This window comes from Schistocerca piceifrons, unplaced genomic scaffold (assembly GCF_021461385.2).
Source record: "Schistocerca piceifrons isolate TAMUIC-IGC-003096 unplaced genomic scaffold, iqSchPice1.1 HiC_scaffold_2508, whole genome shotgun sequence".
NCBI lineage: Eukaryota > Metazoa > Arthropoda > Insecta > Orthoptera > Acrididae > Schistocerca > Schistocerca piceifrons.
The window spans coordinates 187,786-205,168 of NW_025728453.1; the positions used below are offsets into that span (position 1 = coordinate 187,786).

The following is a 17,383-nucleotide window of genomic DNA, read 5'->3' on the forward strand; positions in this document are numbered from 1 at the left end:
AGAATTCCGAAACTTTTGGATTGCACGCGGAGGAGATGTGTCGTGGCCAGCTCGTTCGCCATACTTGACGCCTCTGGATTTTTACTTGTGGGGAATCGTAAAACACATTGTTTATAAATACGTTCCAACTACAGATGAAGATATGCGAGAGAGAATTGTCAGAGCATGTGCTTCGGTAAGTCCCGATGTGATAAGGAATACCACTCAATACACGATAAGAAGATTGCAGCACTGCACTGATACCAATGGTCATCACTTCGAACACCTTCTGTAAATGGAGGATCATGCCCCCTTTGTGACCTTCGTTGACTTTCAAGAACCTTACTGTTACACATCACTGGATTCGTCTCGATAGCCGCTGTCAGAAAATAAGTACCGGACTATGGCATTCCATTAAAAAAAAACAAAAAACAAAAAAACACAGTGGATCTTCATACCTCCATAGCAGCCGCACCTAGCAACAAAAAACTAACGTCATAGTACGGCCCCCGTTGTCCCATGCAACATTTGTCCCACAAAGTTTCCAGCTCCTATCATACTTTCGGAGTTATTCTTGGTGGCAACAGTTAGTGACTCACTGTATAGTCTGAACTGATTTTAAATGTGTACAGAGTGGTCCAGAAAAATGTAGACACTCGTCGATAGTCAGTATTAACAAAACAAAATGACATTCCGTTACAATTCTTGCACGAGTGGAGGGTTATTTTACGTGTTTAAAATGACCAACATTAGCAGCCAAGCAACGTCGATTCCTCTCTACTGTTGACCTAACTACGACTGCCAGTGTAGCCAGAGGTTTGCCCAAGATATCATTGTTTAGATGAATTATAAAAACATAGGTAGTACACGAATGCTACAGTACTCCCTCTAGTAAAAGTAGTAACACCGTTCACTATAATAGTTTGCTCTGCTCATCTGTTGCGTATCATGTGACCCATTTGAAGACAAAATACAATATCAAAAATTGAAGACCAAACGGAATCCCGTAATGACCAGTTGCTGTAACCGTCTCCTTCAATATCGTCCATTACTAACGTTTGTTTGCTCTATCCTGAATTAAATAATCTCAGCAGTTTGTGTAACAGTTAAGCAAAAATTGATTCAAGAATCATAATGAGTATGATAAAATAGTTTAGATAGTTTGATAAAATAGTTTAGATAAGTAGTTTAGACATGAAGAGAATAGAAGCATTCCAAATATGGCGCTAAGGAAGAATGCTGAAGATCAGATGGGTATATCACGTAATTAATGAGGTACTGAATAGAATTGTGGCACAACTTGACTGGAAGGGATCGGTTGGTAGGACACGTTCTAAGTCATCAAGGGATCTCCAATTTAGTACTGCAGGGAAGCGCGGAGGGTGAAATTCATAGAGGGAGACCAAGAGATGAATACACTAAGCAGATTCAAAGGGATATAGGTTGCATTAGTTATTCAGAGATGAAGAAGCTTGCACAGGATTGAGTAGCTTGGAGAGGTGCATCAAACCAGTCCCTGGACTGAAGACCACACCACAAAAAAAAAGTGGCTCTGAGCAGTATGAGACTTAACTTCTGAGGTAATCACCCTAAAACATAGAACTAATTAAACCTAACTAACCTAAGGACATCACAAACAACCATGCCCGAGGCAGGATTCGAACCTGCGACCGTAGCGGTCGCGCGGTTCCAGACTGTAATGCCTAGAACCGCTCGGCCACCGCGTCCGGCACAACACAACATTGAGTCTAACATAGGTTTCAATGTACACTGGTTTATACCTTATTATATACTTCCCAGGCGACTTCTTATCTTCTTCCACCTCGTAATTCGCTGTCTGCTCGCTGACGTATTGCATATCCTGTACCCAACCCCTTAATTTCGTGTGTAGCATGTCCCTCATATGCTCCACGTGGTTAATCCAGGTACTGAGTCGCTCATCATTCGGGTGCGTATCCTGAGAAACACAGAGAATAATTCAAATTACTGGCATAATATTCGCAACCAGCAGCCAGTCTTAACTTACATTTACAGGTAGCGCTATTACGTAACATTGAAATTGTGGCCGGCATATGGACTAACACTCAATTTTCTACAGCCATTGCAACATGAATCCAAAATAAGTGTCTAGCGATGTCTTATTAAATACAGACAATTTTCAACCTATAACAACAGATAAGAGAGTTCCAATTATTTCTAGGTAGCAACAGTATGTGAAGATAACACTATCTAGATTTTTTTCCTTTTTGCTGTGCTTTCTTTTTCCTTGTTTTCCACTTTACTTTCTTTATAAATCGAAAAAGTTATTTCAGGATGAGTACCGTAAATTTATTTTTTCCCACAGCTATGATCCTGTTTGCCTCATGTCATCACCATCACAAATCGTTGTGCTGATTGCGGAGCGTCGTGACCCGACTACCGATATGTCTCCACCCTGGCCAGTTACCAGCTTCTCTCAGAACCTTCTGGGGAGGCAGACCAGAGATGTCCTTGATTTGATCTCTCATCCTGGTCGTTGCTCCTCCCTCCGGTCTTGTGCCCTAGACCTTTCATGGTTATTTTCTCGAGACTTTCTCCATCTCTTCTCACAATTTGGCCATAGAACTAAAGAATTTTTTGGTTGACACGAGAAAAAGGCACCTGGAGATTCTGAGCTGGTCTATAATGTACTCATTTGTTCTTCTTTCGGTCTCTTTTATGTGCGGCATCGTGCGCCAACACCAAAGCTCAAACGCTTCGATGCGCTGTTAGTCTCTCGCTTTAAGAGTGCGTGTCTAGCAACTAGGAGTGTTGATATTTTCAAAAATATCGGAAAGCCGATGTATTGATAAAAACATATCGTTACAGGCCACCGACTTATCGAAAAATGTGTCGATATATCGACGGAAAACGTGGATACGTACTGGCCTATAAATATATCGGGTGCATATTGTAAAAATATTGCCGGTTTTAGATCTATATATTTAAGTATTGATTTATAATTTGATACTCTGTACATCATCAAGCTAGCTACCAGCTTATCACCCTTATAGCGAGAATTAAAAAGAAAACGATGCACGTTCATGCTTGGTGATAACCACTATGCTAACTGTACGTAAGAGGCACAATAAAAGGTGACCGATGGGTCCGTCGTTGGGTTTCGTCGCATATCGGATTTGCCCAGAACACTCCTTGTCGACTGCCCTGTTTTTTTCCCATTTCTGCAAACGCCAGCGCCCTAGCAGCTGCAGTGTCAAATTTGCGTGATGAAGTTAAACGTTGCAGTTTCTGTTGGTAGCGCCGAGCGCCGATTACGTCAGCATACCCCCCCCCCCCAAACACACACACACGTCTCCGCCCAATCGCGTCATTTACATTGTGGTCATCTATTTCAAACTGTTTTTAATAATGCCGATGTGAAGAAATAGCACACAGCTGGTGTGCTATCTCTCAACATCGGAAATCTTGTTGTTTAATTGTCCCAACCATCACCTAGTGCATTCGGACTTCCTCTTTGTCAAAGAGAAATACTGCAGGTGATGGGAGCTCGAAAAGTAGTAAGACTCCTTCACACAGTGAAAGTAAAATTATGTTTTACTACAATTTGGAAACAACAGCTTCATACACTACTGGCCATTAAAATTGCTACACCACGAAGATGACGTGCTACGCACCCGAAATTTAACCGACAGGAAGAAGATGCTGTGATATGCAAATTATTAGCTTTTCAGACCATTCGTACAAGGTTGGCAGCGGTGGCGACACCTACAACCTGCTGACATGAGGAAAGTTTCCAACCGATTTCTCATACACAAACAGCAGATGACCAGCGTTGTCTGGTGAAACGTTGTTGTGATGCCTCGAGTAAGGAGGAGAAATGCGTACCATCACGTTTCCGACTTTGATGAAGGTCGGATTGTAGACTATCGCGATTGCGGTTTATCGTATCGCGACATTGCTGCTCGCGTTGGTAGAGATCCAATATGGAATTGGTAGGGGTCAGGAGGGTAATGCGGAACGCCGTGCTGCATTCCAACGACCTAGTATCACTAACAGTCGGGATGACAGGCATCTTATCCGCATGGCTGTAACGGATCGTGCAGCCACGTCTCAACCCCTCAGTCAACAGATGGGTACGTTTGCAAGACAACAACCATCTGCACGAACAGTTCGACGACGTTTTCAGCGGCATGGACCATCAGTTTGGAGACCATGGCTGCGGTTACCCTTGACGCTGTATCACAGACAGGAGCGCCTGCGATGGTGTACTCAGCGACGAACCTGGGTGCACGAATGGTAATACGTCATTTTTTCGGATGAATCCAGGTTCTGTTTACAGCATCACGGTGGTCGCATCCGTGTTTGGCGACATTGTGGTGAACGCACATTGGAAGCATGTATTCGTCATCGCCATACTGGCGTTATCACCCGGCGTGATGGTATGGAGTTCCATTGGTTACACGTCTCGGTGACCTCTTGTTCGTATTGACGGCACTTTGAACAGCGGGCGTTATATTTCAGATAATGTTACGACCTGTGGCTCTACCCTTCATTCGATCCTTGCGAAACCCTACATTTCAGCAGGATAATGCACGACCGCAAGTTGCAGGTCCTGTACGAGTCTTTCTGGATACAGAAAATGTTCGACTGCTGCCCTGGCCAGCACATTCTCCTGATGTCTCACCAATTGAAAACGTCTGGTCAACGTTGGCCGAGCAACTGTGTCGTCACAATACGCCAGTCACTACTCTTGATGAACTGTGGTATCGTGTTGAAGCTGCATGGGCAGCTGTACCTGTACGCGGCGTCCAATCTCTGTTTGACTCAATGCCTAGGTGTATCAAGGCCGTTATTACGGCCAGAGGTGGTTGTTCTGGGCACTGATATTTCAGAATCTATGCACCCAAATTGCGTGAAAATGTAATCACATGTCAGTTCTAGTATAATATATTAGTCCAATGAATACCCGGTTATCAACTGCATTTCTTCCTGGTGTAGCAATTTTAATGTCCAGTAGTGTATAGATAAAAATATCACCACTCCATATTGTCATAGCGATATCGATACAGCTGGGAAAGATATGTCACCGATATATATCGAAACATTTTGGGAGGTATATCGATATTTGGGATTATCAATATTCTGCCAACAACCCTACGCGCAACCATAAAACTGAAGGGAAAACGCAGGTGTTCGAACAAGTCGCAAGTTTGAGGTATTCGTTATTGTTCTGTTCTGCGAAATCACGGTGATTTCCTTCGTAGTCACTCGCTCTAGCGTGATCCGTCTCCTTATCTCATCTTCACACCTTGCTGTGTCACAGATGTTTGACCAAAGATAGATAAAAGACTTCCAGTTCCTTTAATCGACCTGTGAGCTGGACCTATACTCCTCGGTCACTTACTATGAGTTTCGACTTGTTGAGATTGAGGTCCAACCCATATGATAGACAAATGTCCTTTACTGTTGTTAACAGCTCAGCAACTTCATTTTCGCTGCTGTGTACAGGTATGGTGTCCACAGAAAATCGGAGCTTGTTAAAAATTCTACCAGCAATTGAGATGGCTTTAGTCCAGCCATCACCACCATTCCTTATAAAATTTTCTGTATAAATATTGTACAGTTTGGGGCATAGAACTCAACCATCTCTGACTCTTTTTGATACGCTGAAGAAATCAGATGTACCAGCACTTGTCTTCGAAGCTGCGAGGTGATTATTGCGTGAACTTCTGATCAGTACTGTCAAGTGCGGTGAGACACCAAACTCTGGAGTACCTGTCACAACTTTTCCCACACAATGCAGTCAAAGACTTTCCTATAGTCACGGAAGCAGACAAGACAAGAACACAAAGGTCTCGCAACTCCTTGTCGTACGTTGAGAAACTGTTCACGAGTTCCTTTTCCTTGAATATAGCCTGTTTGTTCTGCGGATAAGCGAGGCTGGATACATGGTTTCAAACATTAGGTCGAGATGTAGTCGTCGTGAATGTAATTCCTATTTTCATTTTTTCTGGTGCTGTGTACTCGCACGTTTATTAACACGTTATTTAAAATTTTTCCCTTGAACAGAATAATGTGAGGTTGCAATTTTGTGTTACAATGTAAATCGATGTATTCGTCAAGTTTTGAAAGTGTAATTTTAAGCGAGATATCTTGAGCTGTAGAAACATACCGATAGATCGACAGAGAAAAAAACATCAACGAAGAGTCTGGACTGAGCACGAGAGTGTGTTTGTCGTGCCACGGGAAGGAGGGTGTACTGCGTGCCGTGGTCGGTGTGAAACAATTGTTTCCCTCAGTATTACGTGCACCGCGGAAGAGCAACTAATTAACATATGGTTCGCGTTGCTTCTTACATGGGAAACTCCCCACCGCATCCCCCTCAGATTCAGTGGTAAGGGGGCCCAGTGTACAGACTGTCAAAAGCTGAACATAGATCAAGCACGAAAACAGAAAGAAGGTGTACTGTACAGTGAAATGAAAAGCAAAATAGAAACTGTGAACGGTCCAAGCTCGAGAAGTAGTGAGGTAACGGGCGGGTTGTGGCGACCTCGAGTGCCAAGGAGAAACCTTAATGGCAGACATTTCACAGTTCGTACAGAAATTAATAGCAGCCAGATGAACTATGATTTCTCAAAAAGAAACATGTAGATTACCATTATTTGCGCTAAGATTCTGATGTTGTAATCAGTTTTTCAATTCCTTTGTTAGTTTAAAGTTTAGTATCTGACGCTCAATTATACAAGTAACACCCAGCAACGAATTTCCAAAGTATAAAAGCTTCATCCGACTTTCTCTATCGCCATGTCTTTAGAAAGCTATTAGTGTAAACCTAAATTGGTACGAATTACGGGCATGTAACGTAAATAGTACAGGAGTCATTGGAGGTAAAAGTGGCTGATTACTATCGATGGCGTCAGACCATAAGTACTCCACAGTTACACGAAAAAACGGTTGCAGCGCGCTTATAAATATATTTATTCATCTATGTCTTTGTTAATATCCGACATGTGCTATTCATAAAGAAACTGGTGAATTATTTACTGTGTTTTAGAAATAACAGAGACATTAGGCTTCGGGCCTACCTTTTGCTTCTTTTTTTTTATATATATATATGTGTGTGTGTGGTCTTCACTCCAGAGCCTGGTTTGATGCAGCTCTCCATGCTACTCTATCCTGTCCAAGTTTCTTCATCTCCCAGTTCCTACTGCACCCTACATCCTTCTGAATCTGTTAAGTGTATTCATCTCTTGGTCTCCCTCTACGATTTTTACCCTCCCCACACTGCCCTCCAATACTAAATTGGTGATCCCTTGACGCCTCAGAATCTGCCCTACCAACCGATCCCTTCTTCTAGCCAAGTTGTGCCACAAATTTCTCTTCTCTCCAATTCTATTCAATACCTCGTCGTCAGTTATGGGATCTACCCATCTAATCTACAGCATTCTTCTGTAGCACCACCACATTTCGAAAGCTTCTCTCCTCTTCTTGTCCGAACTGTTTATCGTCCACGTTTCACTTCCATACAAGGCTACACTCCATACAAATACTTTCAGAAACGACTTCCTGACACTTAAATCTATACTCGATGTTAACAAATTTCTCTTCTTCAGAAACGCTTTCCTTGCCATTGCTATCTACATTTTATATCCTCTCTACTTCGTCCATCATCAGTTATTTTGCTCCACAAATAGCAAAACTCATTTACTACATTAAGCGTCTCATTTTCTAATCTAATTCCCGTAGCACCACCCGATTTAATTCGACTACATTCCATTATCCTCGTTTTGCTTTTGTTGATGTTCATCTTATATCCTCCTTTCAAGACACTGTCCATTCCGTTCAGCTGCTCCTCCGGGTCCTTTGCTGTGTCTGACAGAATTACAATGTCATCGGCGAACCTCAAAGTTTTTATTTTTTTTTCCATGGATTTTAATTCCTGCTCTGAATTTTTCTTTTGTTTCCTTTTCTGCTTGCTCAATAAACAGATTGAATAACATCGGGGAGAGGCTACAACCCTGTTTCACTCCTTCCCAACCCCTGCTTCCCTTTCATGCCCCTCGACTCTTATAACTGTCATCTGCTTTCTGTACAAATTGTAAATAGCCTTTCGCTCCCTGTATTTTACCCCTGCCACGTTCACAATTTGAAAGAGAGTATTCCAGTCAACATTGTCAAGAGCCTTCTCTAAGTCTACAAATGCTAGAAACGTAGGTTTGCCTTTGCTTAATCTATTTTCTAAGATAAGTCGAAGGATCAGTATAGCCCCACGTGTTCCAACATTTCTATGGAATCCAAACTGATCTTCCCCGAGGTCGATATCTACCAGTTTTTCCGTTCGCCTGTAATAAATTCGTGTTATGATTTTGCAGCCGTGGCTTATTAAACTGATAGTTCGGTAATTTTCACATCTGTCAACACCTGCTTTCTTTGGGATTGGAATTATTATATTCTTCGTGAAGTCTGCACTAGTAATTCAATTTCTGACTCAGCGGACTGCTAACACATTACGAGGAAGACGAAAGGGTCGAACTTTTTCACCGTCTTTATCCGTTTTCGGCTTGCATTCTCTCTCTCTAACAACGCTACAAGTATCGTAGACGTACGGGAGAGTCAGAACTCTTACAGATGATTAACGTCACAATCGGACACGCAAAGATAACGACAGTGTGAATCAGACATAGGAAGCAGACGCTCAGAACTGACCACTTACGCGGCTGTGTGTGTCATTTTCTCACCCATCTTACGTGTAACAAACTGAGTTAGGGAAACGCCACTTACCAGGTTGTCGAATGCGAACGGAACCAAAGCTGCTGATATATGCCTCACACCATGCGAGAGCAACTGGGCAACATTCCGTGTGTAGCTGGAGACGTGTTCCAGGTAGACGGGCACCTCGGCCTCCAGTTCTCGACAAAACAGACGACATTCTAATGAACTACACAACTGACCAGATTTCTGTCAGAAACACAGCTTTCACTTCCTGGCTTCACCTGTTAATATGCTACATTTAGGCAAAACTGCAGTGGTACTTGTCACCAAAGCAAAATCCAGGAAATATACACCAAATTTATTAAAAAAAACTTAGAATACAATAGCTCCATATTTAGCAATTATGTACAACCACTCGCTCACAGAAAGATCCGTACCTAAAGACTGAAAAATTTCTCAAGTCACACCAATACCCAAAAAGGGATTTAGGAGTAGTCGGCTGAATTACAGGCCAATATCACTAATGTGGATTTGCAGTATGGTTTTGGAACGTACACTGTATTCGAACATTATGAAGTACCTCGAAGAAAACGATTTATTGACACATAGAACGGATTCAGAAAATATCGTTCTTGTGAAACACAACTAGCTCTTTGTAGTCATGAAGTAATAAGTGCTATCGACAGGGGATGTCAAATTGATTCCATATTTTTAGATTTCCAGAAGGCTTTCGACACCGTTCCTCACAAGCGTCTTCTAACCAAACTGCGTGCCTGCGGAGTATCGCCTCAGTTGTGCGACTGGACTCGTGATTTCCTGTCAGAAAGGTCACAGTTCGTAGTTCTAGAAGGAAAGTCATCGAGAAAAACAGTAGTAATATCCAGCGTTCCACAAGGAAGTGTTATAGGCCCTCTATTGTCCCTGATCTAGATCAACGATATAGGAGACAATCTGAGTAGCCGTCTTAGATTGTTTGCAGGTGATGCTGTCATTTACCGTCTTGTAAAGTCATCAGAAGACCAAAACGAATAGCAAAATTATTTAGATAAGATATCTACATGGTGCGAAAAGTGGCAATTGAACCTGAAGTTATTCACTTGAGTACTAAAAGAAATCAGCTAAATTTCGATTACGCGTTGTCACACAAATCTGAGGGCTGTAAATTCGACTAAATACTTAGGGGTTACAATTACAAATAAAATAAATTGGAACGATCACACAGATAATGTTGTGGATAGAAAAAACCAAAGACTGCGATTCCTTGGCAGAACACTTAGAAGGTGCAACAGGTCTACCAAAGAGACTGCTTACACCACGCTTGTCCGTCCTTTTCTGGAGTATTGCTGTGCGGTGTGGGATCCGCATCAGGAGGGACTGACGGATGACATCGAAAAAGTACAAAGAAGGGCAGTATTATCGCGAAATAGTGTAGATAGTGCAACAGACATGATTGGAGTGGCAATAATTAAAACAAAGGTGTTTTTCGTTGCGATCGGGATCTTCTCATAAAATTTCAATCACCAGTTTTCTCCTCCGGTTGCGAAAACATTCTGTTGCCACCCACCTACATAGAGAGAAATGATTAACATGATAAAATAAGAGAAATCAGGGCTCACACAGAAAAACTGAAGTGCTCGTTTTTCCCGCGCGCCGTTGGAGAGTGGAACGGTAGAGAGACAGTTTGAAGGTGGATCACTCAACCCTCTTCCAGGCACTTTATTGTGAATAGCACAGTCATCACGTAGGAGTAGATGTAGATGTCCACGTTGTAACGTTCCTTAAAAAGTGATATAATAGACTTGACGATTAAGTTGAATGAATGTGTGATCTGTGGAATGACTACTGAACTCCAATTGTCGTGTGGCGTCTTGTAAGTGCAAGTAGTGTTCTTAGTCTGTGTAATTGTTAGCAAAACTTAACACGAATCGATTGGGTAATGCAACTCTCAATACCAATAAAGAAACAGTCACTGCAAAATACATTCACCCCCTTTATCACTGAATCCTAAAGCCCTGTTAAAAAACCAATAAGTTTGTTCCCTGTACACGTAACAATTAAATTAAATGGTCTTACGTCTAAAGCAGCAACGGTGGAACGCGTATATTCTGGTCTCTCATAAAAAAAATATAAATATACCAACTACAGGCTCAGCAGTGTGCAATGCTGGCCATAATACTTGAAATGCACATGAAATTCATTTGGCTGATAAACTAGAACATTTAAGAAATTCCAAATTCTTTGAAAAATATATGACCTGGACCGGGAGGCGTTGCTTATTATGATGGATTACTAGCACTCACTGCATACAGCAAAATTATATTGCAAATTAAGTTTGTCTTTTCAAAAACATCTGACAATTGAAGTTACATCACTCACAACTGATTCACAAACAATGAGATTTAAACAGCAAGTATTATCTAACTTCATTAATCCAACGTAAATGCAAATCATCAAATTACACATAGCTCTGTTAACAAATCTTAAAAGCATTACAAAAATGAAATACCTAACTAGACTTTCTGTGAAAACCATTTACGTACATCGTGGGGTTACTCAACAATAACAAATTGTCAGCCAACTCACCTATACTAACGCTATAGCAAAAACACAAATCGTAATTATTGAGAATTTTTACCTCGCATACATGAAGACTTCTGCTTCCATGTTCAACAATATCGACATACCTGCATTGATCTAACTCTTGGTGACTTCACACAGCACATCACAGAAGCTGCCCACCCCATCGTCTTTCCCTCACACACAGCTACCTACAAGTGTGCGCCCAGCTCTCTCCAACACTACATTCTCAGGCCAGAAACAGTATCACTGGCTCTACGGTCGCGCACAGTCAGCAATCCACATTATCGAGCCTATCAGAGACATTCGTCGTTTATAGTATACTAGTTTCATTTTAATTTATTAATATTCTTATCTTATTCTGGTGCCACATACAAGTGCGACCCACTGTACTCCTTTCAGCAATGTGTTCAACGTTAAAGACCAGATATTCATCATTTTGATTTACAGCTCCTTGTATTGGCCGTGTTTAAAGTTAAAATTGTTGGAAGTGAGGTCCTTCAGTTATGCAAAACACCATTTTCTCTCAGTACCCGCCGGCCGGTGTGGCCGAGCGGTTCTAGGCGCTACAATCTGGAACCGCGTGACCGCTGCGGTCGCAGATTCGAATCCTGCCTCGGGCATGGATGTGTGTGATGTCCTTAGGTTAGTTCGGTTTAAGTAGTTCTAAGTTCTAGGGGACTGACCTCAGAAGGTAAGTACCCAAACATGTTACGGGACCACTGTGCCATCATCAGTTGCTTTTCGTTTTTATTTATTCTGCAATTTGAACATTTTTGTTAAATGATTATAAAATTATGTGCATCTTTAGTTCAAACAACAGATCGTTTCTTTTTGTAAATACTCACACGCGCACACACACACGCACACACGCACACACACACACACACACACACACACACACACACACACCGGCGCGCGCGCTTAAAAATGATACACTAAAATCTGCAAAGACGCACCATTTACACACAAAATGAATACCATATAAAAGAGAACACACACAGCTAAGAAGCGCACAGAAAACACACACACATACGCACACGCACACACACAAAGATAAAATGCAAACAAAATTCAAATTTGGCGCCGAACTCTCTGGTGAACAAATGAACAGTGACTGCGCTGGGACACACAACAAACCACAATCACACTGTGTTTTGCTGAAGTGAAGAGTGTTTTACTACGTTATGTGTGAAAAATACTTGTTATAGTTACGTGTGCATCACAACACCTCAGCATGATGCGGAGAATGGAAGTGCTTGGCACACGAAAACGTAAGTAAAAACGAATATAGGCGCGGAAACATTGCGACTAACTAAATTACGTTCTAGAAGATAGGTTAACTTCCAGCAGAAAACTTTCTCATCAACATCGTTTGGTTGCAGATGGCAAGCTACCTCTAGTAACTAACACACAATTGATCCAGAAAATTCATGCACACCAAACGTAAAGGTATTTACAAAAAGAAACGATATGTTGTTTGAACTAAAGATGCACATAATTTTATAATCATGTAACAAAAATGTTCACATTGCGGAATAAATGAAAACGAAAAGCCACTGATGATGGCACAGTGGTGCAGCAACATGTTTGGATACTGAGAAAAAACGGTGTTTTGCATAACTGACGGACCTCACATCCAAGAATTAAAGACGAGATTCAATCTTTAGAAAAAAGTGGAATGTATACTGCTTCATGTTACTTTTTTTGTGACAATGTATATGAAGACCAATCAGAAAAGGATAGAACTGCTAGACTGACTTAACACGAAAACATGTGGACAGTGAAAAAGAGAGATTCCAACTTTGGTGAACAAGCTCTGAATGAATATCGTTCTGGTGATATTGGAAGTTGTGGTATCATTGCCACATATACTACTACAACGCCGCGCCAACGCAAGGTCGGCAGCCCCTCGTCTGCCGAGCACAGCGCACTCCAGCGGGCTGTGCAGCTCGGCGGAACTGGAGTGTGCCTCGTGCACTTCTTAGCGAGATTTCAACCTAGGCAGACGCACTTTCATAATCGGCCCTCAGCCATCTCTGAGGATGGCCTATCAGGCTTAGTCCATGAGAATATGTTGTATTAGTTCATGGTATTCCATGTTATAAGACTGTCAGTTCATAGCCGCAGCTGCAGTCCTACAAACTACTGAAGATAAGTAATTTCATTGTTCTACGTCTTTCCTGAATAGTAATCCTTCTCTCTAACAGTGTACCGAACCGCATATTATTGCAACCTGGACTCCTTCAGCTCCTATCAACTCGGCCTCCTACTTATTTGCATTTAGTAACGAGCTGAAAACACCCGCGCGTTTTGTGCCTCTAAACAGTGAGACACAATAAAAGTGATCTCCTCTACAGAGCGAGTAAAGGTATAAAACTAACGTTACTTGAAATCTGTCTGTCAAAAACACCACTCACAGGATCCTTAACGATAAATTACAGTTGCTCTACTCAAACTTGCTAACGTAGCAGTGAGCACTTAATATTGTCCTGACCATAAGATATAAGAAGGGGCGGGGGTGCAGTCGGATGGCCGTATTGTCCAGAGTCGGTATGCCAGTCAGAAAAAATCGCCGTGAGCAATGGGGCTGTCATTCCACCGACGCCACTTGAGCTGGCGTAACTTCTGCGCTACGACATTCGCGATATGTGGACGTGCGCTGTCATGAAGCAGTAGGATTCTCTGTCGAAGTTTCCCCGGCCGTTTCGCCTTAACCTCACACATTCTTCATTCTCCAATGGATGCCTCCCGGTATTCGTCCTTCGGCATCCAAGAGAAGAATAACAGCACGTTGGTACTGCTCGGACACAGTTGGTAATAACGTCTCCATAGTACACGCACGGAGGGAAGACGCGAATGCCATACTAATCCCTTGCCTACATGTCGGTGCTTATATACCTGCATAGGAGTCTCGCTACGTTGCGTACACGCTGCAGCAACGCCGTCGCCCATATCGGAATGCGTGCGGGAAGCATGCGCTACCTGATATATTACAAAACGTCGCACATAAAAACGGGATTCTTCCGGGGCTTATACCTCGGGTTCTATTGCTGACAGAAATGTAGGGTCAAGTGTTTTGGATAGTCCTTGGGCTGGGGACCATTTCTATACCCCACAGAAGGCTCTTCTTAGTGTCGATATCCAACAGTATGGGGCCAAAGTATCAATGTTACAAATTTCCTCCTGCTTAGGCAATCGGAGCGACTCAGTTGAGTCTTTTTGCATTTGATGCCTACGGTGAGTCTTAAGTGCCTTTTGGAAACACAATTAGTTAATGGGCGTTCCCTTAGGAACCACCCCTCATCCCCCGAAATAAACCTTTTTCTATCCCATTCCTTCGTACCAAAACCGAGCCGCGGATTCCAAGTAAATGGCTGAAATTCTTACGATGTATTCCTAAGATCCCGATCTCCAAAAAATTTTACTGATTTCTTTATCCGTCTACGAGATACTGAGGTTCATAGTTACCTCTCATGTACGTGTCAAATATGCACTTAAAATCCGGTTAGAGGTGAAAATGTAGTTTATAAACTGACGAACCACAGAGAAATAAGCTGTAAAGCATCCATAGAGCCGAAAAAAGACGTAAAATATCTTGGACTAACATTTGATTCCACCGTGATGACAAGCTATTACAGAACCAATAATGAAAGAAAGAAAACGATTAGGACTTTTAAAATTGATAAAAAAAATTTATGGAGCAACAGCCCCACATCTACTTTATGTCTACCGCAGTTTTATAATACCAACCCTGGAACATGCTGCACCAATATGGATGATATGAAACGTTCAAACCGCCCGCTGTGGCCGAGCGGTTCTAGGCGCTTCAGTCTGGAACCGCGCTGCTGCTGCTGTCGCAGGTTCGAATGCTGCCTCGGGCATGGATGTGTGTGATGTCCTTAGGTTGGTTAGGATTAAGTGGTTCTAAGTTCTAGGGGACTGACGACCTCAGATGTTAAGTCCCATAGTGCTTGGAGCCCTTTTTTTTTTCAAACGTTCACACACCAAAAATATTTAACATAATGATACGAACAGCGATAAATACTAGTCCAAGAGCCAAGATACCATGTAGCATATGTACAGCCACTAGAGGAGAGACTGATATAAGTGACAGCAAAATACGGAGAATCTAGATTAACAACAGAATCAAAAACAACGCACTCGTTAAAACAACCACCGATGCTGCTTAATTTTCCAAAACATAAATATTCGTCCCACCAAGTGCTACTGCACAACTATGACAGACCCCATCAAGTACAAGTTATGCCGCAGGAATTACAGGATCAAAATTTGCAAGAAGATTAATATAGATTAGTTTAACATACAAATAATCCTACTGAAGTTTTTAGGGAGGTTTTTTCCACAGTATGGATCCAAATTCCACCTCACAGCCAAAAGAACGGGAACTAAAATTAATATAAGGTAAAAAGCTCAAACCCTAACAAAAATAAAGAACGCAACCACAGTATAAGAAAGGAATTACCCTTGGCTCAAAGGAACTTATCGCCTGTTCGAGAATGGTTCCGCCATTCCCTTCGAGAATATACACTACTGACCATTAAAATTGCTACACCACGAAGATGACGTGCTACAGACGCGAAGTTTAACCGACAGGAAGAAGATGCTGTGATATGCAAATGATTAACTTTTCAGAGCATTCACACAAGTTTGGCGCCGGTGGCGACATCTACAACGTACTGACATGAGGAAAGTTTCCAACCGATTTCTCATACACAAACAGCAGTTGACCGGCGTTGCCTGGTGAAACGTTGTTGTGATGCCTCGCGCAAGGATTAGAAATGCGTACCATTATGTTACCGACTTTGACAAAGGTCGGATTGTAGCCTACCGCGATTGCGGTTTATCGTATCGTGACATTGCTGCTCGCGTTGATCGAGATCCAATGACTGTTGCAGAATATGGGTTCAGGAGGGTAATATGGATCGCCGTGCTGGATTCCGACGACCTCGTATCACTAGCAGTAAAGATGACAGGCATCTTATCTGCACGGCTGTAACGGATCGTGCAGCCACGTCTCGAGCCCTGAGTTAACAGATGGGTTCGTTTGCAAGACAACAACCATCTGCACGAACAGTTCGACGACGTTTGCAGCAGCATGAACCATCAGCTCGGAGACCGTGGCTGCGGTTACCCTTGACGCTGCATCACAGACAGGAGCGCCTGCGATGGTGTACTCAACGACGAACCTAGGTGCACGAATGGCAAAACGTCATTTTTTCGGATGAATCCAGGTTCTGTTTACAGCATCATGATGGTCGCATCAGTGTTTGGCGACATCGCGGTGAATGCACGTTGGAAGCGTGAAATGTGCTCGTGACCATCGGCACTGTTCATTAGCACAGTGGCAGAGCTTTGCATGGGCTGATGAACCCCGATACCTCCTTCAAATGGTTCAAGGAGCACTATGCGACTTAACTTCTGAGGTCGTCAGTCACCTAGAACTTAGAACTAATTAAACCTTACTAACCTAAGGACATCACACACATCCATGCCCGAGGCAGAATTCGAACCTGCGACCGTAGCGGTCGCCCGGTTTCAGTCTGTTGCGCCTAGAACCGCACGGCCACTCCGGCCGGCATACCACCTTCATCATGTCGACAGGAGAGCGCGAATCCTTCGTCTACCAGAGGAACAGCTTCCTGACACCTGTACTGCTGGGCAGAGACAAGTTGGTGGCCATTCCATTATGCTTTCGGGAACATTGACATGGGCACCCATGATTCCAGTGGTGCTCGTGCAAGGCACCATGGTGGCCAAGAAGTATCGTAGGCTGGTTCAATACTGTACCGTCTGCCATCGGGTTCCCCTAAATGGCAGGCAGCACCGCATAGCAGCCACGCTATGAGGGAAACAAACCAACAGCCAAACAGGCGAAGACACCAGGAAACACGCCAAAGATTCGAGTCGATTAATAGGAACCTTTCCTTGCAGAGGTCGCCGCGACATATCCAGCCACGGATTTCTAAACCGGGTTTCTATTGACTCCAGCTCACTATATAGGCCCGGCCGGTCGAAGGCAGACCAGTCTTCGTCCGCTGCTAATGGCAACCGCTATAGCGGAGTCTCCGAGAAGATATCACCGAAGCCTCTGTACTGCACCGCCGATCGAAGT

General features: G+C 42.9%; 1 protein-coding gene across 2 annotated transcripts in view; it reads right to left on the bottom strand.

Moving 5' to 3' along the window:
- The window catches only part of LOC124743672, a 57,570-nt gene that overhangs the window by 16,518 nt on the left and 23,669 nt on the right, over nucleotides 1-17,383 (bottom strand). The window contains exons 3-4 of one of the 2 annotated variants that reach the window (XM_047248849.1): nucleotides 8,740-8,867; nucleotides 1,761-1,936 (exon numbers count right to left, since the gene is read on the bottom strand). In XM_047248849.1, coding sequence (XP_047104805.1) covers nucleotides 1,761-1,936; nucleotides 8,740-8,867 — 304 coding nt within the window. The remainder of the gene's footprint in view (nucleotides 1-1,760; nucleotides 1,937-8,739; nucleotides 8,868-17,383) is intronic. The other variant, XM_047248850.1, reaches the window with a different exon arrangement.